The 25,883-nt window shown below is 43.4% G+C and overlaps 2 protein-coding genes across 5 annotated transcripts in view; one reads left to right on the top strand and one right to left on the bottom strand.

Annotated features, from left to right (window-relative positions):
* Nucleotides 1-8,323, top strand: part of wu:fc17b08 (uncharacterized) — a 118,038-nt gene extending 109,715 nt beyond the window's left edge. For all 4 annotated transcript variants that reach the window (XM_063071366.1, XM_063071365.1, XM_063071368.1 and 1 more), the window contains one exon: nt 3,358-8,323. In XM_063071366.1, the coding sequence (XP_062927436.1) occupies nt 3,358-8,077 (4,720 nt within the window). In that variant the 3' untranslated portion in view covers nt 8,078-8,323. The remainder of the gene's footprint in view (nt 1-3,357) is intronic.
* The window catches only part of LOC134358831 (slit homolog 1 protein-like), a 339,272-nt gene that overhangs the window by 27,245 nt on the left and 286,144 nt on the right, over nt 1-25,883 (bottom strand). The gene's annotated exons all lie outside the window — the stretch shown is intronic.

Raw genomic sequence — 25,883 nt, 5'->3', positions numbered from 1 at the left:
CCTCTCCCCCCTCCCCCCCCTCCCCCCCTCTCTCCCCCCTCTCCCCCCTCTCTCCCCCCTCTCTCTCCCCCCCTCTCTCTCCCCCCTCTCTCTCCCCCCCCTCTCTCCCCCCTCTCTCTCCCCCCTCTCCCCCCCTCTCTCCCCCCTCTCTCCCCCCCTCTCTCTCCCCCCCTCTCCCCCCCCTCTCTACCTCTCTCTCTCTCTCTACCTATCTCTCTCTCTCTCTATCTTTCTCCCCACCTCATCGGGCCAAGTAAACAGTCAACATTTTGGGCCGAGAGCATTGGTATTGAGGCATTATGTTGTCCTGTCTAGATGTACTGCAGTAGTTAGACCATAGTTCTTATTAAAGTACCAGACACATACAGCAGAGGACAGTGAATAGGTTATCTGTGTCATGCATCGCTTAATGGTTAGCATTACGTTTTGTAGTGCCAGCGACTGGGGTTCAATTCCCACTGTTGTCTGTAAAGAGTTTGTGTGTTCTCCTGGTGACCCCATGGGTTTTCTCCTGGTGCTTGGGTTTCTCTCCTTGTTCCAAAGTAAATTGTGGGCATGCTGTGTTGGTACTGGAAGCGTGGCGACACTTACAGTCTGCCCCCAGCATACCCTTGGACTGTGTTGGTTGTTGATGCAAACGATGCATTTCACTGAGTGTTTTCAATGTACAGTTGCAAGAAAAGGTTTGTGAACCCTTTGCAATTACCTAGTTTTCTGCATTAATTGCTCATAAAATGTGGTCTGATTGTCATCTAAGTCACAATAATAGATAAACACAATCTGCCTAAACTGATAACACACAAGCAGTTGTACTTTTCATGTCTTTATTGAACATATTGTTTAATCATTCACAGTCTGGGCTGGACAAAGTATATGAACCCGTGTATTTAAAACTGGTAGAACCTCTTTCAGCAGCAATAACCTCCACCAAATGTTTCCTATAGCTGCTGATCAGACTTGCACAGTGATAAGGAGGCATTTCCATTTTGTTGAATTGGAAAGAGATTAACCCTCCTAAGGTATTTCATTGGTTTTCACAAACTATGGTGTGTTTGAATTTGGAGAAAATTAGAAGTGCAGTTTATGACCCTTCCATTAAGTTTGAAAAAACTTGGAGGCCATTCATTCAGCATTTTCACTTGATGTAATTTGATCATTTCCAAACTTGTTTTATCTCTCTGTACTGTTGTTGGAGGGGAATAGAGTCGTCGACACTAAGGTTTTCTTCTTTTCCATTTTTAAGTTGTTAGTTTTGCCCAAGTCTTTTAGTTTAGTTGATTAATTCTGTTTTTCTTTGGGGATGGGGTTTTTTTTTTGGTTTTGTTTTTTTTCTTTTTCATGATTTTTTTTCAGTTTTTTTTTGATTTGTATTATCCGTTGTCAGTTTTACATGATTGGGAGCTTTGTTAACTTACACTATTTGATTGTACAATTACTTTTCTTGTGTGTAACAATATTTCTCCTACTATTTGTATTATTGCTATGTTTTGTTTCTATACTTCGAAATTAATAAAAAGATTGAAAAAGAAAGAAAAGGAGGCATTTTAGACCATTCCTTCATACAGAACTGTTTCAGTTCATCAATATTTCTGGGATACCCTGCATGAACAGACCTCTTCAGGTCTTGGCATAGCATCTCAATTAGATTAAGGTCTGGACTCTGACTTGACCATTCCAAAACACAAATTTTCTTCTTTTTAAACCGTTCCGTTGTTGATTTACTCTTGTGTTTTGGATCATTGTCTCGTTGCATCATCCAACTTCTATTAAGCTTCAGCTGTTGGACCGCTACCCTGACCTTCTCTTGTAAAATGTCTTAATACAATTTTGAATTCATTTTTCCCTCAATGATTGTAAGCTGACCAGGCCCTGAGGCAACAAAGCAGCCCCAAATGATGATGCTCCTTCCACCATGGTTCACAGTTGGGATGAGTATTGGTGTGCAGTGCCCTTTTTCCTACAAACATAGCAGTGTGCATTTCTGCCAAAAAGTTCAGCTTTTGTTTCATCCGTCCACAGAACATTGTCCCAGAAGTGTTGTGGAGCATCCAGGTTGTTCTTTTTGCAAACTTGAGACGTGCAGCAATATTTTCTTGGAGGGCATTGGTTTTCACCGAGACGTGCTTCCATGAACACCATTCTTGTTCAGTGTTTTTCTTATAGTGGACGCAGGAACAGAGACTTTAGCAAGTTCTAGAGATTTCTGCAGGTCTTTTGCTGTTACTCTTGGGTTCTTTTACACCTCTTTCAGCATTGCAGGTTGTGCTCTTGGTGTGATCTTTGCAGGACACCCACTCTTGGGGAGAGTAGGAACAGTACTGAATTTCCTCCATTTGGAGACCGTTTCTCTTACTGTGAACTGACGAACACTCATCTTTAGAAATGCTTTTATAGCCTTTTCCAGCTTCATGTATCTCTACAATTTTTCTAAGGTCCTCTGAAAGTTGATTTGATCGAGGCATGGCACACATAAACAAATCTTTCTTGAGGAGAGCAGGCTCTGTCAGTAACCTAACTTTGTGTCTTTTTTTATAGATCAGGGATCTCTACAACCCACACCTCCAATCACATCTGATTGATTGGAACACCCGACTCCAAATAGCTATTGTAGAAGGCATTACCAGAGGTTCACATGCTTTTTTTAAACCTAGACTGTGATTGTTTAAATGGTATACTCAGTATTGCTGAGAAAAAGTACAATTGTTTGTGTGTTGTTAGTTTAGGCAGAATGTGTTTGTTTATTATTGTGACTTAGATGAAGATCATATCACATTTTATGAGTAATTAATGCAGAAAACCAGGTAATTTCAAAGGGTTCACAATGTTTTCTTGCAACTCTACATGTGACAGATAAAGATGATCTTAATCTTAAGCAAAACACACTAAATACTGGAGAAACGCAACAGATCTGGCAGCATCTATGGAAAAGAGTAAACAATTGATGTTTCGAGCTGAGAGTCTTCTTCAGGATTAAGAGGGAAGGTGGATGGTGTGGGTGGTACTTGAACTAAAAGCTAGGAGAAATGGAAAGAAGTAAAATATTAATCTTACTAGCTGCATCATTAAATGAAATGATAATTGGCACAATTAATTTCAAGAATTAAAATAGTCTGTTGAACTGACGCAAGGAAGTTCATCCATAAATGTCATTCAAGAAGATTATAATTCGTATTTTAAGCCTTAGCACTAAGAAATCTCAGCAAAGCAGGTACTTTATTGACTTTTGACTGACACTGTGAAGTGGAATATGTTCAGATTAACAACAAATGTGTTGTTGGTGTGGTGAGGTAATTGGGTAAATGGTATTTGTCTTGTTCATTTAAAATGTGTAAATGCCTCTTTCCTTCTTCTTTGTAGCACCAGCAAGATAACAAGTCAAGAATTGCAACTCAGTGAAGAGCCGCAGGGATCCCTGGACCGGTTTATGGCCAAGCTGTGCAGACATCACCAGAAGCAGTTCATGAGCGTGCTCAGCTATATGGGTCCTGAGTCAGAGTTGCTGGAGCATGAAGACATGGCTGCCTCCAGCCCACCACCCCAGCGGCAGCAGGCCAGAAGCACTGGAGATCCCTTGAGGAGCAGAGACACCTTCCAGACATGCCCTTCCTTTAGTCGAGGGGCACCAATCCAGAGTGGCTTGAACTGTGAGAATGGCACAGAGGACAAAGGGACTCCTGGTGAGAGTCCTCTCTTGACGGGGAGTGAAGGCTGTGCTGCTACCTCTGCAGAACTGCCGGCAGCTTTGGGTGGCTCTAGTAGCATTGCTGGGGCAAGGTCCTCCTCTAAAGGTACATTGACAACTAACTGCCATAAAATGGGGAGCTTGGAAGCTTTGCAAAAGGAAACTGTGAATCGGAAGTTGATCAGCAGCTCACCGTTGGGTCTGTCCTCTGGCGACTGCCCGCCTATGCGTAGTCCTAGCCGAATAGAAGGAACAAGTTCTTGCAATCAGAAAAACAAAGCAGAAGGTGCTGTCACTGCTAGAGGTCAGAAAGAGTCTCTCCAAGCTCTCCCTGTACAGTTACTGAACCTGAGAAAGAACTTGATTAAAAATCAGAATGGCCCTCAGGCCCCCACAGGCTCGGACCACAAAGCAGTTAAACGTGCGGTGGTTCACGGGAGCCCTCAGGAAAATGTCGCTACCGCCAAAAGGACTGTTAGAGGTAATCACATGCTTCCAACAGCCACAAGCGCCAAAGATTGCTGGGTCCTCTCCAAGACCCGTCCTGGTGGGCGAGGTGCCAGTGGACGCCTGCGGTTAAAGGTGCAATCTCCCCTCATCAAGACGGCCAGAAAGAGCAGCAGGGTGACTGTTCCGCGGGCACGCTCTTCCACGTCGACCGTGTGCCAGTACGTGAACGAGCACGACAACCAGTGCGACATTGTGTATATCAGTAAGCCTATCACAGAATGCCGCTTTGACGCACAGAGGTCCTGGTCTTCCACGAGAAAGACAGCGAGGAAGAGTACTCGTGGGCACCTCTGCAATGAAGAGTACTGGGAGCTAAAGACAGTTCGCACTTCGGCCAGGAAGGAGAGCCTTACCTCTTTTGTTTCCAACCTGCCTGCCCCAGTGACCTTGAAACCAATAGTTACTCTGCCTGTTAGTGGTATTCCGCTGGCAGTTGGCACAGGTATTCATGGGGCAGAGGGGCAGGGAAAAGCACTGCTGAATCAAGAGCTCGAGGAGAGTCTAAGCTTAAATTGCTTGGAAAGCTCTGCAGAGAAGGTCGTCGGTGTAAGTCAGACACCTAGTGTGTCTTCCATGAATGGCAGCAGTCCAGAAGGGGAACAGAAGAGGTGCACTCACAAGCCTAGCAGCCCCGGCTCTGAAAACTGTCTGGCGGCAGTCAGTAATGTTCAGGGTCCCAACATTCATGGTAGCAAATTCACCACAGTATGGGCTGATCCCCAAAATCAAAACGAAAACATGCTAGCTGTTTGCCCAAGTGCAGAGCCACGCTGCGAGCTTCTGGAGGAATGTAAGAATACCGAACAGACCCCATCAGGACTGGAACAGATAGGTAAGGAAAGTGACGAGGAGAAGTGTATCTCATCAACAAAGGGCAGGAGGTCTCCAAATCACTCAGAGCCCAGTCTGAATAATGGGAGTCAAGACCCTTTTGTGCCCTCTTTAGATGATGTGGAAGTCAGTCCTGTTAATGGTGTTGAGAGTAGCCTTCCTCTTTGGGACCAGTACAGCAAAGAGAACAATAATAGCAGTGAAATGTTAAATGGAGATTCAGCAGAGTTGAGCCATAGTCTCTGCGAACCAACAGTGGAATCCCAACCACCTGAACATTCAAACAAGTCAGTTGAAAATATTGGAAAGGTGGAGGGAGAAAAGTTACTAACTGATAAAGAGGAGCCCAAAGAATCAGGGATTACGTTATCTGTACCAGCCGTATCTGCCTCGTATCCTGTCGCATCCAAGAGTGATTTGCATCCACAGCCACCTTCCACAGATGAAGGCAAAAGCGGGTGCAGTGACCCTGGAGAGTCTACCCCGGAGGTGATGGAAGGTCTGGGAACTGATAGCACTGAGTTCAATACAGAAGTGAGCAATCTGTGTCTGGGAAAGAAGAAGCCGGAAGACTTTGATGCAAGTGTGCCTGACTGCAAAAGGGAGGAAGACATTAGGTCCATGAGATCCCTCAAGTCTGGCATAAATTACAACAAAGAGGAGAGGTCTACTCCACCTGCTACAGAAAAGAAAAAGCCACGTAAGAAGTTGATTCCACCTACTTCTGACCGACATTTAAGGAGTCGACAAGTGCAACCACAGCCCGTGGCCAATGGAGGTAATATTAAGGAAGAGCCAGCGGATAGTGCTGATGGCTTACTAGTCCCCTGTCTCAGTGTGAAATTCCCGAGGAATCAAGATGAGCAAGGATACAGGAGGGAAGTGTGCATCAGCAAAGTGGCGTCCGTTCAGTTTCCAGTGGACTGCTTCAACAAGACCCTTTTGCAAAGCATTGTTAATCCCGAGAGCAGGGTAGATGAATCACTTGCTACCACTTCTGTGAAAGCTTCTGGAAAAGTGAGAAAGACTGCATCCAAGCAGGTTACCTCTCAGACTTTAGCTGAGGAACGGGAGAACTCAGAAGATGAAGAGTTGATCACTGACAGTTTTCTACGTGAGAAAAACCACCTCAAACGAGGTCGAATTCTCGAGGTCTGTGTGGATGTAAAATCAGTTGAGGAGAGGCAAGTTTCCTTTTCTGTTCAAAATGCTGAAGCCAATAGTGTTTCGGAGCACTCCAAAGGCTCTGTGGATGATGCAAGCCATCAACAATCAGGTTTGCGAAAGACAAATGCCCACAAAGGAAGTACAAAGCGGGCGAGTGGTGGCCTTACAAAGAGGGCAGCCAGCTTTGGGTCTTCACATCAAATGACAAAGGGAATAATTGCAAAAGTGTCATCAGGGGACAAGAAGACCAGTATTGGATCACGTGAATTGAGATACTTGACAATGTCCGTCAACAGGTCTGAAACAAGAGTGTTGGAAGAGGACGCTGAATGCACTAATAGAAAGCAGTCCACCCATCTTCTCCAGAGGGAGGAAGAGTCTGATCCAGCTGACATGAATGATGCCAATGCTACTGAAGTCAGCCGACCAAAATTTTTGGATTGGTGCTCAGAAGATGAAAACCAGGAGCTGATCACCACCTTGAACGCCAAATATGAGAGTCTTCACAAGGCATGGATTCAGATGGAAAAGGATGGGACAGTGATTCAAAAAGCCAAATCCAGGTCTGATCGGCTCAAGGAAATTTGGAAAAGTAAGAAGAGGACACGCAGGGTCCGAGGATTGTATGACCACAAAGTATCTCCAGTGCAGAAACTGTTTATGGCCAACTTCAGCTTGGCCAGTATTTGCAAGTGGTTCATGGAGACAACAGAGACCAAGTCTCTGGTGATTGTCAAGAATGTCAGTGCCAGGAATCCAGTGGAATCCATAAAAAGCAAGACGTTCCTGCAGAAAAGCTCCATGGTTGGCCTTTTCCCTAGTCCACAAGCCGAGCGGCTGAAGAAACACCTGAAAAAGTTTGCCATGGCCTCGCCTGCCCGAAGCAACCCAAAGACACGGGCACTGTTGGACAAGGTACAGAAGATGAACTTGGTGGAAGGAGAGCTGACCAGGCAAAAGCAGCTGGGCCTACTGCCAGATGCTGGAGGTGGCCTCTTCCCCAGGGACCTCTTTCTGGCCAAAGAGCCAGGTGGCCAAGAGGAAAGGGATGGCCCTCCTTCAGGTAGGACGGCGCTGCAGCTATCCAAACACTTGGGGCTGAAGAAACCTGTCAGTGCATGGATCCTGAGGAAGTACTCTAACATGATGGGAAAGCTCCACAAATTTCAGCACGGGAAAGAGAAAGCGGGGCGAAAATCCCCAGGAAAGCACAAGAGCATTTGCATGAATCCCCTTGTCTCGCCCAAGCCTACCTCGCAGACCCAGCTAGATTCCCCCAGGGGCCTTCTACCTGCTGCCCCTCGTAGATCAGAGAAGAAGAAGGGATCCAGGGACGTTACAGTGAAGGAGTCTCACTTAGGACGGGGAAAGACCTCTAAGTCTGAGGCTGTCTCCCTTGTGGTTCCATCCAAGTCTGTACCCAAGCGATTCCCAGCAAGTCGGAAACCTAGAGTTGACAGCAGTTCTAGCAAACAGCCAGCTCCCAGGAAAGCTGGCGGTAGCGGAAAGTCTAGCAGTCTGCTCATAAAGACCTTTCCGAAGAATGTAGAGAAGCGATCTGCTGGTACTGGACTGAAAGTAGTTCCAAGGGCCAAGAGCAGGACCGGTCCTGGAAAAGAGGTCAAAGGAAAAAAGGTCAAGGCTAAGAGAAAGAGTGGTGTGGGCAAGGAGCGACTGAGCAAACCAGCCCAGAAGAAGGCTGGGTCCTCAGCCAAGGCCAGACAGCGGAACAAGACTGGCACCAAAATTCAGAACAAGGCAGTCACCCCAGCCAGGCTCAGGCCAAAGTGTGATGCCTCGTCAGAGGCCAAGCACAATAAGAAGCGCAAGCCAAGTGAGAGGGGTGAGCCAGTCCCCAACAAACGGAAGCGGACAGATGCAAAATGACAGTTGCCCAAAGGGCTCACTGTAAATTACTGTGTCTTTAACAACAAAAAAACAGTTGACACCAGGAAGCATTAATTGTCGAAGCTGCTTTTATAATCTTGAGACAAGCCTTTGAAATCACAGAGGAAAGAACTCGACTGTGATCCTAATTTTATTTTTCTAAGCACGTAAGCAGATGTCTTGTAAAGAAAATACAGGGAACTCCTCCTCCTAGCCCCCCTCCTAACTGTGAATAGAGTTTTTATACTGTGCTATAAATGGTATTGTTTTCTTTTGCCTGTTTGATTTTTATATATATATATATATATATATATATATATATATATATATATAAAATATTGGCCTGGCTTAGAAATGATTATGAGAGCTGTAAACGCAAGTCGAAAAGAACAGTGCCTTATTTAAGTGTTGAGAGGTGAGGAAAAAAATGATCTTTTTGCGTGTGTGTTTCTGAGATTAAAGGTTTGCGTTGACAATGGAGACTTGCTCTGTACTTGTTGCAACTCCGCCCGAGGCTTAATGAAATCTCAGCTGAATATAAAATTGACCCTCAGAGGTTATTCAGTCCATTGAACCTGTGCAAGCTCGTTGCAAGAGCTCGCTATTCTAGGCAACTCCATCTCCCCATTGGAAATTCTTTCCCCTCAAGTATTTAACCAGTTCTATTTAGAAATTTTATCAGATCTCCTTTGCTACTGGGCAGTGCATTCCAGATCCATAGGGTCAGTGGAAGCTCAATTTAAACATCCATGTTAACCCAGAAACAAGCCCTTCAGCCCAACTAATTCATGCTGACATGGTTCCCATCAAGCCTATCTTATTTGCCAACATTTGGCCCATATCCCTCTCAACCTTTCCAATCCATGTAAGACTGTTGGAGCAGAATTAGGCCATTTAGACCATCGAGTCTGCAGTGCCATTCCATCTTGGCTGATTTATTATCCCTCTCAACCCCATTCTCCTGCCTTCTCCCCATAACCTTTGACTCTCATACTAAATAAGAACTATTAACTCCTGCTTTAAATATACCCAATTGCTTGGCCTCCACAGCGATCTATGACAATGAATACCACAGATTTACCATTTTCTGGCTAAAGAAATTCTTCCCTGTCTCTGTTCTATAGGGATATCCTTATGTGGTTATGTCCTCTGGTCCTAGATTCCCCCACTATAGGAAACATCCTCTCCATATCCACTCTATCTAGGTCTTTCTCTCCCAGTTTCACCTATCCCCTTGTGTTTCTCCCTCCACTCCCCCCCCCCCACCTCTAACTCTTTTCTCCAATCCTGCTGAAGGGTCTCAGCCCAAAATGTCAATAGTACTCTTTTCCATAGGTGCTGCCTGGCCTACTGAGTTCCTCCAGCAATTTGTGTCTGTTTCTCTTAATATTTGAGCAACACACACCAAAGTTGCTGGTGACCGCAGTAGGCCAGGCAGCATCTCTAGGAAGAGGTACAGTCGACGTTTCAGGCCGAGACCCTTCGTCAGGGTCTCGGCCTGAAACGTCGACTGTACTTCTTCGTAGAGATGCTGCCTGGCCTGCTGCGTTCACCAGCAACTTTGATGTGTGTTGCTTGAATTTCCAGCAACTGCAGAATTCCTGTTTGTGTCTTTTAATATTTGATAAGTTTCAATGAGATTTCTCCCTTATTCTTCTGTGGCCCAGAGACATTTCAGTTTAAAAACACAAGCAACACACTCGCTATAGATGCTGCCTGACTTACTGAGTTCCTTCAGCATTTTGTGAGTGGGGGGGTAATCAACAGCTGTGCTCCTTTTTATCTCTTTTTTCCCAGTTCACTTGCTAATCATCTTTCTGTCCATGACAAGTTTCTGTCCACTTTTATCTAGTTTTCACAATTTTGATTGTGCCCCCCCCCCTTTCCTCCACCCATTTAAGTCTCTTGTTCTTGGGAGTATAACCCAAGTAAAATTGCAGCAAAAGATGGTAAATCATCTTGGGGTTAAACCACACTGTCAGTCACCAGCTGGAGAAGGCCAGATGCAGGTGCCTGGCACTTTATTCAAACTGTTGTTTTATGACTGTTACCTCCCTGTTTCTCTCCACCCCCCCCCCTTTAAATCTGGTCTAACCTTACCATCCCTGTTAAGCTGACATTGCTTCACTTCTCCATTTGAACTTTTGATTGCAACATTTTAGAGAAGTTTGCATAATTCCATGGATGGGAGGGGTATGGAGGACTATGGTCTGGGTTCAGATCAACGGAACAAGGCAGAATAATAATTTGTCACAGACCAGATGAGCTGAAGGGTCTGTTTCTGTGACTCTATGAACAGTCTTGCAAAACAGGTTGTTACTAATTCAGCTTGGCTTTTAATTCTGAAGGATGAAGGGAAGGCTTGTTGCCTGTGTGAAAACTGGCAAGCTGTCATCCTCTGTGTGTTCCACTGGGCCATATGGTCAGTGGGAGCTCAATTTAAACACCCTAGTAGACCCATAAAAACAGGCCTTTTAGCCCAACTTTTCATGCTGACCATTGTTCCCATGAAGCCAATCCCATTTCCCCACGTTTGGCCCATATCCCTTCCAACCTTTCTGATCCATGTAAGACCATACGATGAGAAGCAAAATTAGGCCTATCAAGTTTGCTCCACTATTTGATCATAGGTGGTTTATTTTTTCTTTCAACTACTTTCTTCTCATAATCATTGAACCACACCTTAAATACTCTGCTTTAAATATACCCATAACTTGTATAGATCACAACCATCTGTATAGATCATAATGACCATAAGACATAGGTCATTCAGCCCATTGAATCTGCTTCACCATTTCATCATGACTGATCCATTTCCCTCTCAACTTCATTCTCCTGCCTTCTCCCTGTAATCTCTTGCGCTTTGATGAATCAAGAATCTCATCAACCTTTGCCTTAAATGCACCCAATGACTTGGATTCCAAAGCTGCCTGTGCAACAGATTCCACAGATTCACCACCCTCTGGCTAAAGGAATTCCGCCTTATGTGTTCTAAATGGACATCCTTCTATTCTGAGGCTGTGTCCTCCTGCCCTAGACTGTCCCACCATAGAAAACATCCTTTCTACATTCACTCTATCTTGGCCTTTCAACCTTCAATAAGTTTCATTGAGATCCCCCACCCTACCCATTCTTCAAAACTCCAGCAAATAAAGTTCAAGCCATCAATTACTCGACGTACGATATGCCTTTCATTCCTGGAATCATTCTCATGAACCTCCTCTGAACCCTTTCTAATGTCAGCACTTCCTTTCTTAAAATAAGGAGTCTGGAACTGCTCGTAATACTCCGTGATGCCTCACTAATGCCTTATAAAGCTTCAGTATTACATGCTTGCTTTTATATCCTAGTCATCTCGAAATTAATGCTAACATTGTATTTGCCTTCCTTACCACCAGCTCAACCTGCAAGGTAACCTTTAGGGAATCCTGCAAGAGGACTCCCAAGTCCTGTTGCACCTCAGATCATTGAATTTTCTCCATGTTTAGAAAATAGTGCTTTTATTTCTTCTACCAAAGTGCATGACCATGCATTTCCTGACACTGATTTCCATTTGCCACTCTTTGCCCATTCTCCCAATCTGTCCAAGTCCTCCTACAGCCTCCCTACTTCTTCAATGCTGTCTGCCCCCCCACCTATTTGTGTATCCTCCACAAACATGGCAACAGAGCCATGAATTCCATCATGGCATACAATGTAAAAAGAAGCAGTCCCAACAACGACCCCTGCAAAACACCAATAGTCACCGGCAGCCAATCAAAAAAGGCTCCTTTTATTCCCACTATTTGCTGCCAATCAGCCAATGCTCTATTCATGCTAGTACCTTTGCTGTAATACCATGGGTATTTATCTTGTTAAGCAACCTCATGTGCATCACCACGTCAAGGCCTTCTGAAAATCCAAGTACACAACATCCACAGATTTTCCTTTGTCTCTCCCGCTTGTTATTTTCTCAAAACATTCTAACAGATTTTCCCTTAAGGAAACTTAGCAGACTTTCGCCTATTTTACCATGTGCCCCCAAGTACCCTGAAATCACACCTTAACAATCAACTCCAATATCTTCCCAACCACTGAAGTCAGGTTAACTGGCCTGACGAGGGGTCTTAGCTCAAAATGGCGACTATTTCCATCCATGGATGCTGCCCAACCTGCTGAGCTTCTCCAGCAGATTGTGTGTGTGTTGCTCGAGACTTCCAGCATCTGTAGTACCTCTTGTGTCTAGCCTGTAAGCTCCTTTCTTCTGCCTTCCTCTCTACTTGAAGAGTTGAGTGACATTTGGAATTTTCCAGTCCATAAGACCATAAGACAAAGGAGCAGAAGTTGGCCATTTGGACAATCAAGCCTGCTCTGCCATTTTATCATGAGCTGATCCATTCTCCCATTTAGTCCCACTCCCCTACCTTCTCACCATAACCTTTGATGCCCTGGCTACTCAGATACCTATCAATCTCTGCCTTAAATACACCCAATGACTTGGCCTCCACGGCTGCCCGTGGCAACAAATTCCATAGATTCACCACCCTCTGGCTAAAAAAATTTCTTCGCACCTCTGTTCTGAATGGGCGCCCTTCAATCCTTAAGTCATGCCCTCTCATACTAGACTCCCGCATCATGGGAAACAACTTTGCCACATCCACTCTGTCCATGCCTTTCAACATTTGAAATGTTTCTAGGAGGACCCCCCTCATTCTTCTAAACTCCAAGGAATATAGTCCAAGAGCAGATAACGTTCCTCATATGTTAACTCTCTCATTCCCGGAATCATTCTAGTTAATCTTCTCTGTACCCTCTCCAATGTCAACACAAACTTTCTTAAATAAGGAGACCAAAACTGCCCACAGTACTCCATGTGCGGTCTCACCAGCACCTTATAGAGCCTCAACATCACATCCCTGCTCCTATACTCTATTCCTCTAGAAATGAATGCCAACATTGCATTTGCCTTCTTCACCACTGACTCAACCTGGAGGTTAACCTTAGGCGTATCCTGCACACGGACTCCCAAGTCCCATTGCATCTCAGAACTTTGAATTCTCTCCCCATTTAAATAATAGTCTGCCCGTTTATTTCATCTGCCTAAGTACATAACCATACACTTTCCGACACTGTATTTCATTTGCCACTTCTTTGCCTATTCTTCCAATCTATCCAAGTCTCTCTGCAGATTCTGTTTCCTCAGCACTACCGGCCCCTTCACCTATCTTTGTATCATCAGCAAACTTAGCCACAAAGCCATCTATTCCATAATCCAAATCATTGATGTACAACATAAAAAGAAGCGGCCCCAACACGGACCCCTGTGGAACACCACTGGTAACCGGCAGCCAACCAGAATAGGTTCCATTTATTCCCACTCTCTATTTCCTGCCAATCAGCCAACGCTCTATCCACGTATGTAACTTTCTGTAATTCAATGGGCTCTTATCTTGTTAAGCAGCCTCGTGCGGCCCCTTGTCAAAGGTCTTCTGAAAATCTAAATATACAATATCCACTGCATCTCCCTTGTCTAGCCTACTTGTAGTTTCCTCAAAAAATTATAATAGGTTTGTCAGGCGGGATTTTCCTTTAAGGAAACCATGCTTAGTTTTGCCTATATTGTCATATGCCTCCAGGTACTCCGTAACCTCATCCTTGACAATCGACTCCAACAACTTCCCAACCACCGATGTCAAGCTAACCGATCTATAATTTCCTTTTTGCTTCCTTGCCCCCTTCTTAAATAGCAGAGTGACATTTGCAATCTTCCAGTCCTCTGGAACCATGCCAGAATCTATTGACATTTGAAAGATCATCGCTAATGCCTCCGCAGCCTCCACAGCTACTTCCTTCAGAACACGAGGGTGCATTCCATCTGGTCCGGGAGATATGTCTACCCTTAGACTATTCAGCTTCCTGAGTACTTTCTCTGTCGTAATTGTGACTGCGCACACTTCTCTTCCCTGACATCCTTGAGTGTCCGGTATACTGTTGATGTCTTCCTCAGTGAAGACTGATGAAAAATACTCGTTTAGTTCCTCCGCCATCTCCTTATCTCCCATTACAATTTCTCCAGCATCATTTTCTATCGGTCCTATATCTACACTCACCTTGGGAACCATGCCAGAATCTAGTGATTCTTGAAAGATCATTACTAATGCTTCCACAATCTCTTCAGCAACCTCTTTCAGAACCCTAGTTCAGGTGACTTATCTACCTTCAGACCTTTCAGTTTCCTAAGCACCTTCTCCCTAATAATAACTACAATTGTCTGTGGCTATGAAATTCCTCAGATTCACCACCCTCAGGCTAAAGAAATTCCTTCTCATGTACTTATCCAAATGTCTTCTAAATGTTGCTGTTATATGTGCCTCAACCACTTCCTCTACCATCTCATTCCATATACATACATTCTTCCTTTTCATATACGTTGCAGCATTTTGCTTCTATGCTGCCTCACAGGCTTTATACCGGGTCTTATAAATGTTCATGGTCTTTACTATCTACACCTCAATCCACTGCTGCAGAGTCCAGAAAGTCTCAACTTTTGGCATCCTCTAGGTCTTGGACTCACTCTGCTCCATCTGTAAATCATCCTCTGCTGAAGCTCACTGCAAAGCAGCATGGCACCATCCCTTTTTGAGCCTGACTTCTTATCTGATGGCTTGATTGTCTACCAAATTGCTTGTAGCATGTTGAAGGATGGTAGATTCTGAGGGGATGTGGGTGAGAATAGAAATGAAAATGTGAATGGGTATCCTATGGTCAGCACAGACTTGGTGGGTCAAAGAGCCTTTTCTGTGCTGTATGGCTTAGTTACCTGCCAATGTTTGTTGCTGTGTATGGTTGACTTGCTTTACCTGGACAAAAAACAGACATATTGCTTAGAGTTGTACTGCTCCCTGTATCTGTTCTTAAGACCATAAGACATAGGAACTGAATTAGGCCATTCGAACTATCAAGTCTGTTCTGCCAGTCTATCATGGCTGATTTATTTTCCCTTTCAACTCTGTTCTGCCTTCTCCTGATAACCTTTGATGCCCTTACTAATCAAAAACTATCTCCGTCTGCTTTATATATACACTATGATTTGGCCTCCACAGCTGTGGAGTATTTAAGGGGTACAGAAGGAGGCAATTCATCCCATTGTGCAGTAGCTGGCTCAGTAAAAGCGCTCTTCAGTTAGTCCTCCCACTCCCCAGCATTTTCAGTCATCTACAAATATTTCCCCTTTCCAAATTACGCATCGTGTTCTTTTGACTGTTACTATTGGATCTGTTTTGAACCACTTCACCACTATCCCTCCTCGCCTCTGCGTATTGATGAACGGATTAGAATTCGACTTTTTCTTTTGATGTAAGCACACAGAACGGATATTACAGGGATCTCCATGTCAGTCTTCCCACATTCAGACTTTGTTGTAAGGAAAACAAGATTTATCACTAGGTTTATCCACTCAAACCAAAACTGATTAAGGAGTACAGATCACATGAGCTGTTTTGGGAATTCAGTTAAAATCACAGCTAATTCGATCAGTCTTGCTGTAAAGACCTGAGAAAGAGCCTGGATTTTAGAATTGTTGCAGATGTTAATTGGAGATTGATTACCTCAGCACTCTACAGCATTGGTTTTCTGCCAAGCTTTGTCTGGTCCCGCCATCTCTTCTCTCATTTTTGGGATCAATTTTACCCTTTTATCTTAAATACCAGAGATGCTGCAAGTGCTGGAAATCCAGAGCAACGCACACAAAATGCTGGAGGAATTCAGCTAGTCAGACAGCATTTAAGGAGGGGTATGAACAGTCGATATTTCGGGCCTTCATCACCACTTTTTCTCACTTCTCCCCCTCACCCCTGCCCTTGCCAGTCCTGACAAAGGATCTCAGCCTGAGCTCCACTGACCTCTCCCACCACATGAGAACATAAGAAATACTGGCAGTAGGTGGCCATCTGCTTTGATCCTGCACTGGCATTCATTAAGATTGTGCCTCAGCTCGTACCTCAGCACCACTATCCAGCAATTCCCTTGATCTGGGCAGAAGAAAAGAGATTTGCCCAGCTCATTCTGGATCAGATCATTCCATCATTGATCCCTACTCTGCTGATTTTGTTGGTTGGACCAGTGTTTTGAAGTTTGTTATCACTGTCCACTTCCTGCCCGTAACTATACAGCACAAAGGGAGGCCATTCAGTCCATCATGTCTATGCTGGCACTTTGGGGAAAACTTCAGTTAGTCCCCCTCTTTTTCAGTAGCCCAGTACACCTTTCTTCATGGAAAGGTAAATTAACAAACTCCAGGACTAAGTGTGGTTGGGGATGCTTGACGAGGGAATGTGGGCTGGATGCTTTGCAGGATTTGAGCCTTATTCCAAAGGGAAGTACTGAGAGTGGTCTAGTACCAGAGCTGATCGTGGGTTTGCTTTGCATTCAAATCCACCGGGTAGCTGGTTTGTGCAAGCTTGCAGCCGACGTGGGACACTTATCCCCTTCCAATTCACCCTGACCCTGAGGATTATTTCTTAAAGCCCACTTGCAAAGTGATAATGGGAAGAAGGCTACCATGTTGCTGATGATCTCCTTGGTATAACAAAGATATAAAACATCTAAGGATAATGTGAGGAGGAGGATTGCGACAACTTTTTACACACAGGCTCCATACTTCTGAGAGTGAGAAGTGAGAAAGGGAGTGGACCATATGATCCCTGAAGCAGCCCGCCAATTCAATCAAGACTGATTCTGCAATCCATTCTTCAATTAGGGTCTGTGCTGACTGGTGTTCAGGAGAATGAGGAGGGATCTCATTGTACCTTATCAGGCCTAGATAGAGTGGACATAGAGAGGATGTTTCCTATTGTGGGGGCATCTAGGACCAGAGGGCACAGCCTTAGAATAGAAGGCCATCCCTTTAGAACGGAATTGAGGAATTTCTTTAGCCAGGGGATGGTGATTCTGTGGAATTCATTGCCACAGACATGTCACTGTGTATACTTAAAGTGGGAGGTTGATAGGTTCTTGATTAGTAACGGCGTCAAAGGTTATGAGTGAAGGCAGGGGGAATGGGGTTGAGAGGGAAAATAAATCAGCCGTGGTCCGATGGTGGGGTAGATGACCTAACTCCGTTCCTGGTTTTTATGGTCTAAACCTAAAGATTGCAGCCTTGAGTGATACTCCACAACCCTTTGCTGCACGAGACAGTTGGCTTCATCTCAATTTATGAATGATCAATCCTTAACACCATGCCCCCAGTATTAAATTGTCCAGCTTGGGAAAACAGTCTCGCCATACTGATCCTGTTACAAAAATTATTCCACAATGTAAACCTGAATTTTCTCCCAAACCAACATGTACAGGACTTGCACATAAGTAACTTAAAAAGTTACAAACAAAATAATGGGATTAAACTCTGTTGCTCTTTCAAAGAACCAATCAGGCTTAACAGGTTGGATGCTGCCTTTCTGTGCCCTCTTCCCTGATAGGCAGGTCTTTGATTTTTGGTATTGTTCATGTCCATGTTTTGCTCTTAATTCCTAACTGTCCTTGAGATGATGGTGTGAGCCACTGTCTTGAACTAAAATCTGTGAAATGGAGTTGCTTGCACAGTCCAAGGTAGTGAGTTATATGGGGGGAGAAAAACAGTACAGCACAATACAGGCCCTTTTGTCCATGATGTGCCGAACTTTTAATCTACTCCAAGATCAACCTACCCCTCTCCTCCCATACAGCCTTACATTTTTCTTTTATCCGTGTGTATACCCAAGAGTCTCTTAAATGTCCCTAATGTATCTGCTTCTATACCATCCCGTGCAGTGTGTTCCACATTTACCGCTCTAACAAAAACTTACCTCTGTAATTTCCTCCAATCCCCCTCATGTTAGCCATTTCCACCCTGAGAAACGGTCTCTGTCTGTCTCTTATCTATAAACCTCTATCATCATCCTTTGCTCAAAGAGAATAGCCCTAGCTTGTTCAATCTTTCCCCATAAGACATGTTACCAGCTTTGATAGGAAGGGCTTTAAGATTAGTTCCAGTGCAAACAGTTCGTCCTGGCTTCTTCAGACCTTGATAATCACTAACATGAGGATAGGTGGTTTAAAAGTTGAAACAATCAGATGCTATTATCCTGGCTGTTTATTCTTGCCCCTGTGTAAGAGCAATATTTTCAAATTGTGCTGAATATTATTATATTAAATGGTAATAATCAGCAATGTTGTGATCTGGATTCCGACTCCAGGTGGCAACCTGACATCACATGGCAGGACTAAATCCAATTTATGTTGCAGAGCAACTCAAACAAACCCTCACATTTCCTGCCCCTAGACAACTTTGCCTCCCATCCTCCCCTACCTTCACAAGATGCTTTTGCTGTGGCTTGATCCCGTTTTCCTTGTGAAGCACATTGGAACATCTTACTGGGTAAAAAGCACCATATAAATCCAACACTGTGTTGTGTTACTATCTGGGCAACTGTTTATAACATGCACCAAAACCCACTGTTTGAATTCTAAAGCAATACAACAACCCTCTAACCACACCCATAGCTGTCCATTTTCAAAGGTAGTTAGGCTGCGTAGTGCCTTTGAAATGAAAGTTCAAAGTAAATTTATTATCAAAGTATATACGCTGTATGTCACCACATACCTTGAGATTCATTGTGAGATACGACAATTAAAGTCTTTTATTCCATATATGTCCCAGTTAAGGAGAGACCTGGTGCACTAGATTGTAGTTAAGAGTGCTTAGATTTGGTACATAATGGAAGTTAGTTTCTATCTCCTCTCCCACCACCCAACTAAGCCATTTTTACCCATTGCTTCGTGTTTTCACTTAAATCTGTTCAGTCACTGAGGCTGACCCACTGCTTTATCAGCTGTCGTTTTAAATCTCCGCCTGATTTCTGCCCCTACCTTGCCCAACGTAAACTAAAGGAGCAGTGACTCAGTTTCCCTCTGCTCATATTAAGACTTAATATTAATTTTAATTACTTCAGTCTGCTTTTATTCACCACAAATGCAGCTGCATTTCCCCTCTTTTTACGTTCTCCATTCTGGCTCCCAACTCACCCTTTCTCTTCTCAACTGCACACTCCTCTAGTTCCCCCCCCCCTTCCTTTTCATCAATTGTCCATTCTTCACTCCTATCAGAGTCCTTCTCTGAGCCCTTTACCGCTTCCACATTTCACGTCCCAACTTCTTACTTCATCCTCCCTCTCCAACCACCCATCTAACCTCCTTACTTGGTTTCGGCCATCACCTGCCAGCTTGTACTTTTTCCTCCCCTCCCACTTTCGTATTCTGGCTTTTGGCCCCTTCCTTTCCAATCTGATGAAAGGTCTCGGCGTTAAACATTGATTATTCATTGCTGTCTATAGTTGCTTCCCAACCTGCTGAGTTCCTTCAGGATCTTGTGTTTGTTCCTTTGGATTTTCAGTATCTGCAGAATCTCTTGTGTTTGTTATATTTTTCATATCTATCTCCACAGGTATTTAAATTGACTCTTGCCTTGACAGCAGAGGTCTGCTGTCACTGACATTCCCTTCATCCTTTCCGACCATCTTGTTTTCTCACTTTTCCAGTTCCGCTAGGGCCTTGTCTAGAAATATCTACGTGCTTTCTCACCCAAGAGATTTTGTCTGACCTGCTGAAATCCTCCAGCATTTTGTGTGTGTTGATTTGGGTTTCCAGTATCTGCAGAATGTCTTGTGTTGATTTCCAGCAGGTTCTGTTTTTGCTCTCTGTGAGCTCCCACTCTGTGAGTGCATCTTCTAGGATTTTCTCCTGTGTTCAAATCCTCTGTAGTCTTTGGTCTCCCATTTCTGTCACATTTCACACTTCCTCCATTTTCCCAGTTTTTGCCTTTCCATTATCTCCCCTCTCCATCCATCCCTTCCATGTCTCAGCTGTTGCACTGCTCTCCTGCTGATTGCCCTACCCCTGCTCCACCATCCTAATGTCTGCTTTTCTGGCTTCCTCTCAAATGTGCAACATCTTGGGGGTTTCCCACTATGTCAGAGTGCCACCTATAAACAGTTTCTCCTCGTAAACCAGGTTGCAGCCCACCTAAGGAAATAGGAATGTGTTCACTGGGTTTCTGCAGTGGAGTTCCAGCCCAGAGATGTACAGAGAGTGCCAGTGCTGCAGAGATGGGGTATTTGTAAATAGGATGCTGAAAGGCACAGCCTGAAATCATTAAGAGTTAGTATTAAGTCCCTGGAGTTGCCCAGTACCCTAACACAAGATGAGGTGCTGTTGCACGGTTTCATTGCAGAGGTCCTGATAGACAGTAGACTAGAGACAGAGGTCAGAATGGATTAGATGCACTCATTATTACAACCCACTCATTCTCCCACTGACCACTGCTGCTGGAGTAGATTGGGAGCTCAGGATCGTGGGCAATCTTGCATCCTAGTTCCAGAATAAGAGACACAAGCAGGAGTTGGCTATTTGGCCTCTCAAATCTATTCCCATGTTCAGAAAGATCATGGTTCATTTTTCTCGCACTTGGCTCCACTGCTCTGCCGACTCCTGAGAACTCTCAATCCTTGTGTAGGCTACAAACTTCTCTGCCTTGGCTTTCCACTTGGTAGGATGTACCGTGTGGTGACATGTTTTGTGGGCATTTTGACCGACAACTTTATTTAAAAAAGCAATTAGTTGTTGCGGGGCTGGACTATTTCAATATCTCGACCTTGGAAAGAACACTTGCTAGATACTAGGTCCATCTCCTGTGCTGGAGCATCTGTTGACTGGGCAGGTTCTTGCAATGAAGAATCCACAATACTTACCTCACAAACATTAGGATGAATCCTAACTCTTTTCTGAAGTAATAAGCCTGAGCCTTACTCATCCCTGAAAGTGGAGCATGAAGGTGGACAGTGCAGTGCAGATTCAGGCTAAGATTACCTACTTCAAGATTGCCTGGTGCAGCCACCTCTTGCATCCATTTCCCAAAATCTTTGCAGGGAATCGAGGACCTAGCTCCTTCACCTCTGCTGCTTTTCAGTGTCGCTGAGACAGAGTTGGGAAACATTGGCCAAAGCTCCTCCCTCCCTCTCTCTCTTTCACTCTCGCTCTCATGCAGATGGGTTTCTGGAGAATGCAGGTAGGAAAGAGAACAGCAGAAATTTGAATGTGGCCAGAAAGCACTGGGTATATTCTATTGAGACTTGGAACTGGTTAATAAGGGGATCAAACAAGACACCGGCCTGACGTTCCTTTCAGATGGGATGAGAGAACAATGAAGCAGATTGCGGGTTCATTTGGAAACTGTAACTACGGTGAAGTTCAGGCATCCTGCAGTGCTATTATTTTACCACCCCTTCGCCCATTTCTTAAATTTGTCTCTTCATGTTGCCCTTGTTCTGCTATTCTTGAGGAAGGGTAAGGTACATGTTGTGGGATCAGACTCTGTTCAGTTAGCTATCATTCCAGTGCCTGCTAACTGAGGAGGCACTCAGAGCTAAAACAATCAGCCTTTATGGAAGTGGAGAGTTCATTCTGTCACTTCTGATGATCAGATTAGTGTGGGCAAAACCTCTGGGTGGAAGGGACTGACTCACCCTGATCTCACTTCCCCACTGTTGTACGTACCTGCCAATACCCACAGTCCAGTTTCATAACAAGTCCATTACTCAGTTTACTTCACATGGACAGGCCATTTTGCCCAACAGCTCAATGGTACAGAAATCTCCATTCTAGTCATGTGACCCCCTTATTAAATATTTGCTACTTTCCTTAAATCCATGTGTTCACTTAACTTCTCCTTCAGTTCATCTGATCCAGAGAGAAGGCAGGAGAATGTGCTTGGCAGGGGAAGTAAATCAAATAGAATTAAAATGGCAGAGTAGGTTTGATGGTCTAATTCTGCTCCTGTGTCTTATGGTCATCTCATCAATGAGTTCCACATTTCTTCAACTACTCAACTAATTAAATAGGTTTCTCCTGAATTCCTGAGCAACCCAGCAGGTGAGGCAGCATTTATGGAAAAGACTAAATAGTCAACATTTTGGGCTAAGACCCTTCATCAGTCCTGACATGTTGAGTTCCTCCAGCATTTGGCATGTGTTGCTGTAGATTTCTACCATTTAGCTGAATTCCTTACTGAATTAATCAACAAATATCTGAAAAATACCTCCCCCACCTTACTCATGCACAGATAGAAGCAATCTCTGCTATAACCCTGGCAATTCTAGCAGAATCTTAAAGATCTCCTTAAAGCCCCGTCCCCTTCAGTATTCATGATAGTCACTATCCCTGATTTTCTGGACCGTCTTTTCCTCTGTGCTTCTGTGTCCTCACAGTGTGGTACCCAAAGCTGACCACCACCCAACACAGTAGGTGACCTTCCCAACTGCAGCCTGTGTCTTCAGAGAGTTCGGGAGAGGCTAAACAAGGGAGGGGTTACACTGCACAGGAATGTTTCTATTGGTCCTTAATTTCATCACCTCCTAAATTCAGTAGGCATCCAAAAATCTTAAAAGTGTTTAATGCAAATATAATTTTTGAAAACTGCTGACACTGGAGCTGGAACAAGCGATTTGTGTAATATGGGATTCAAAGATTCACTGACCAGCGCTAAGGGAGATGGAAATTATCGTGTTACAAATTAAACCTTTAGAAACTCAACAGATATGAAAAAACACAGATTTCTCTCCTCTAATCCTGAAACACTGTCTTTAGTTTATAGGCAAGCTGCAAAGTAGAAATTTCCAACTCTAAAAATACCCAGAATCTTGTCCACTTTCTTTCAGACATGATAATTAACTAATTCAGAAAAACGGTAGTCTTGGCTTACAGCAGATAAAGATGAGCAGACTTGTATTTACATAGTGCCTTTCACGATCACCCACCCTATGTACCTTCTGAGTTGTAGACATTGTTCTAATTGTGACGGCCAATTGCCACAAAGCAAAACCAGTGATGTCCAGATAATTTAGTGGTGTCAGCTGACGAATACTGAAGATAATATCTGCTCTTCAAAGATGTGGCATCAAGGGATTCTTTTGTATCCTGAGGAGGCGGACTGTGCCTCGGTTTAGCACTGTATCTATCAGTCCTACATTTTTGTGTGGACTGGAATTGAGAATGAGCCCAAAGCCCCCTCACTTCAAACAGAGAGTGTCATCAACTGAGCCCCCGCACAGTGAACAGCTTTACTTATCTGGATATCCTGTAATGAATCTGATCTTCCCTAAGTGTTCCTATTGGTAACTCAGGCACAATGTCCATTTACAATAGTCAATTGATGATTTTAAAGTTAATTTAATCAGATGAAATTAACACAAAGTGTTGGCAAAGTTCCAGTCACTTATCCTCTGTTACACATGTCAATATTTGTTCTGAAAAAAACCTTAGTTTTGCTGATTTTAAAATAGGCTTTAAAAAATTCAATGAAAGCAGTTTGTGTTTAACTTAAATATTAAACATTTCTGTAAATAGTGTATTTATGCTAAATGTGTGAACATAAACACACTATTTACAGAAATGAAAATTGCTTTGGATTTTTTCAAAGTTCAGTTTTAAAGTTCTAATTTAAGTTTTAGGTTTTATAATTTATATTTTAGGTTTTATAATTTAAAATTAAGCAGAAATTGTACAAGCGTGAGCATTCCACAAAGAGATTTAAAATGTAAAGTGAGGTTGTACTGGGTTGATAAGATTGTGCAGTAAGGAGAGACTTAAAAAGTTTTTATTAAGTCATTCTGATATTTGAACCATCATGACCATCTCAGTGAGTAACCACAGGGTTGTTGCTGTGGATGTAATACTGAATCAGGCAGAGCAAGAGAGACTGTATGCACACTGCTCTGCCCAGTTTCAGTCTAGAGAGACAAGCAAGCCTCCAAGTCAGCCATTGATTATGGGTCTCTTCAATAAATGACGTTTATACTTACTTTTTTCAAAGGTCAGGGTGGCCAGTAAACTGTGTGTGGATGTATAGATGCAGTGGATTATGGTTAATTGGGACACATCGGGACCAGTAAATTTTGGCCCAGTTAAGCAGCTGCCACAATTAGCCGTAATTTCATGGAAATAGTTAAAAAGGTATAAAAAAAGACAAAGTGAGGAACAAATTATGTGTTTAAACAAAATACAGAACAAATTAGAACACTGCTATAAACCTGTGTATTAGTTTCTAATACTTGTCGACAGAGAAATTCATCTGTCATGTTCTTTTGACTGTAAATGAAAATCAGTGAAGACACCTAGTGCTAATAATGGATCGCCTTTATCCAATTCTATCGACAATTGTATCCTCCAAATCTTCACATTCATTGTAATCATTTAAGATGATTATCAATACCTTCAGGTTCTTCATAGTTCTTAACATGTTGCAGTCATGAAATCATTTCATTTCTCACTCCTGGCCATTTCTGGCATCGCCAAGCCTGAATGCTTGAAACCACAGTGAGCAAAACGGTTGTGAATTATCTTACTGCTTACTTCAGTGACAAAAAAAATCGATGCTTTTTGAACACAAACACATGCAATTGACACTATTTAAAAACTGCTTGAAGTATGGTGTGTCTAAAGGCCACGCAAGCACATGCGGCTGTTGCTAGTTCGAAAGTGCTCATCAACGGTCTCCTGCCCCAATTAAGCGGCATAGTGTCCTAAATAAACAAAGTGAATCGGGGCTACTTTCTTAATTAGTTTTTGTTGTTTTTTAAGTGTGTTCCAAATAAACAGCTGCCATGATTAACCATTGGCCCAGTTAACTGGAATCCACTGTATATCTGTGTGTGTGTGCGTGTGATGATCTATAAACATACATCTAAAAAATTAATTTTATTTTAGCAGTACATTTGATAATGAGTGCTCAGGCCTTTGATACTGTAGAGGCAAAGGAGATTTTCCTTAAGTAATATTAAGTTTGATGGAAATAACTTCGGTTGTCTGGGCTATCCCTATGACCAAAGGCTGAAGTTTACTTGAATTACACCAAATCTGAATTCTTGATATGGAATTGAAAATATGGTGGTATATCTGGTGTCACCAGTCATCCCTTTGCCAATGGGGTTGAGATAAGAGGGGATTAGTTTAGCAGGGATGCAGCCAACCTTAAACCCTCCACCACCCTACCCCACCACCACATCCCACCCCCAACCTGGTGAGGTTTGGTTGTAATGAACTGGCATTTTAGAATGGCTTGCCATGGTAGAACCATGCTTGACCTGTGAACACACTCCATCCCACCCCTTACTCCAACCATGGATGCGGACGGGAAATCTGTATTTGTATAAAGTAAAATCCTCTCAACATGTACCCTTTGATGCATGGTTCACACAGCGCACCATTAGAATTCAGAGAAAAATGTTTATTTATAAAATATGTGAATTATATTATGATCTTGTATGAAACTGTAATTCATACTTTGCTTTAAGTTATCAACGGCGAGTTGGATGTTCATTTAATGTGTGCCCCTTTCCGTCTGCAATTTCCTTCTCTCGCATTCTCTTTCTTTGTTTTTCACTTTCTCTCACTCAGCCCCTGTCTCTATTTATTCTTTCCCTCACTCATTCCTTTTCCTCTTTTCACCAACTCCCTCATTCCCATTTTTTTTCTCTTTCTTGACCTATCCACTGCTCCTTTTCTGTTTAATTACAATGTGTTGGGTTTTAATGCAACTAGTGTTCTGTTAAAGCCTCTCTATCCAATACTCCTTCACTGGGGTAATAGGGGAATAGGTGCTAGCATTGTGTGAACTAAGCTTCCCATTTTAATTTTCCAGTTCCTCCCAGAACTGAGTTTGTATTTTACATTTTTTTTCTAATTTCTTATTTATGCTATCTCTGTTTCAACATGAGCAGCGCCATGCTGTGCTTATTCT

The sequence above is a fragment of the Mobula hypostoma genome, chromosome 19 (genome assembly GCF_963921235.1).
Source record: "Mobula hypostoma chromosome 19, sMobHyp1.1, whole genome shotgun sequence".
NCBI lineage: Eukaryota > Metazoa > Chordata > Chondrichthyes > Myliobatiformes > Myliobatidae > Mobula > Mobula hypostoma.
Note: the sequence above shows the minus strand (reverse complement) of the source record. Positions and strands in the feature narration are given on the sequence as shown.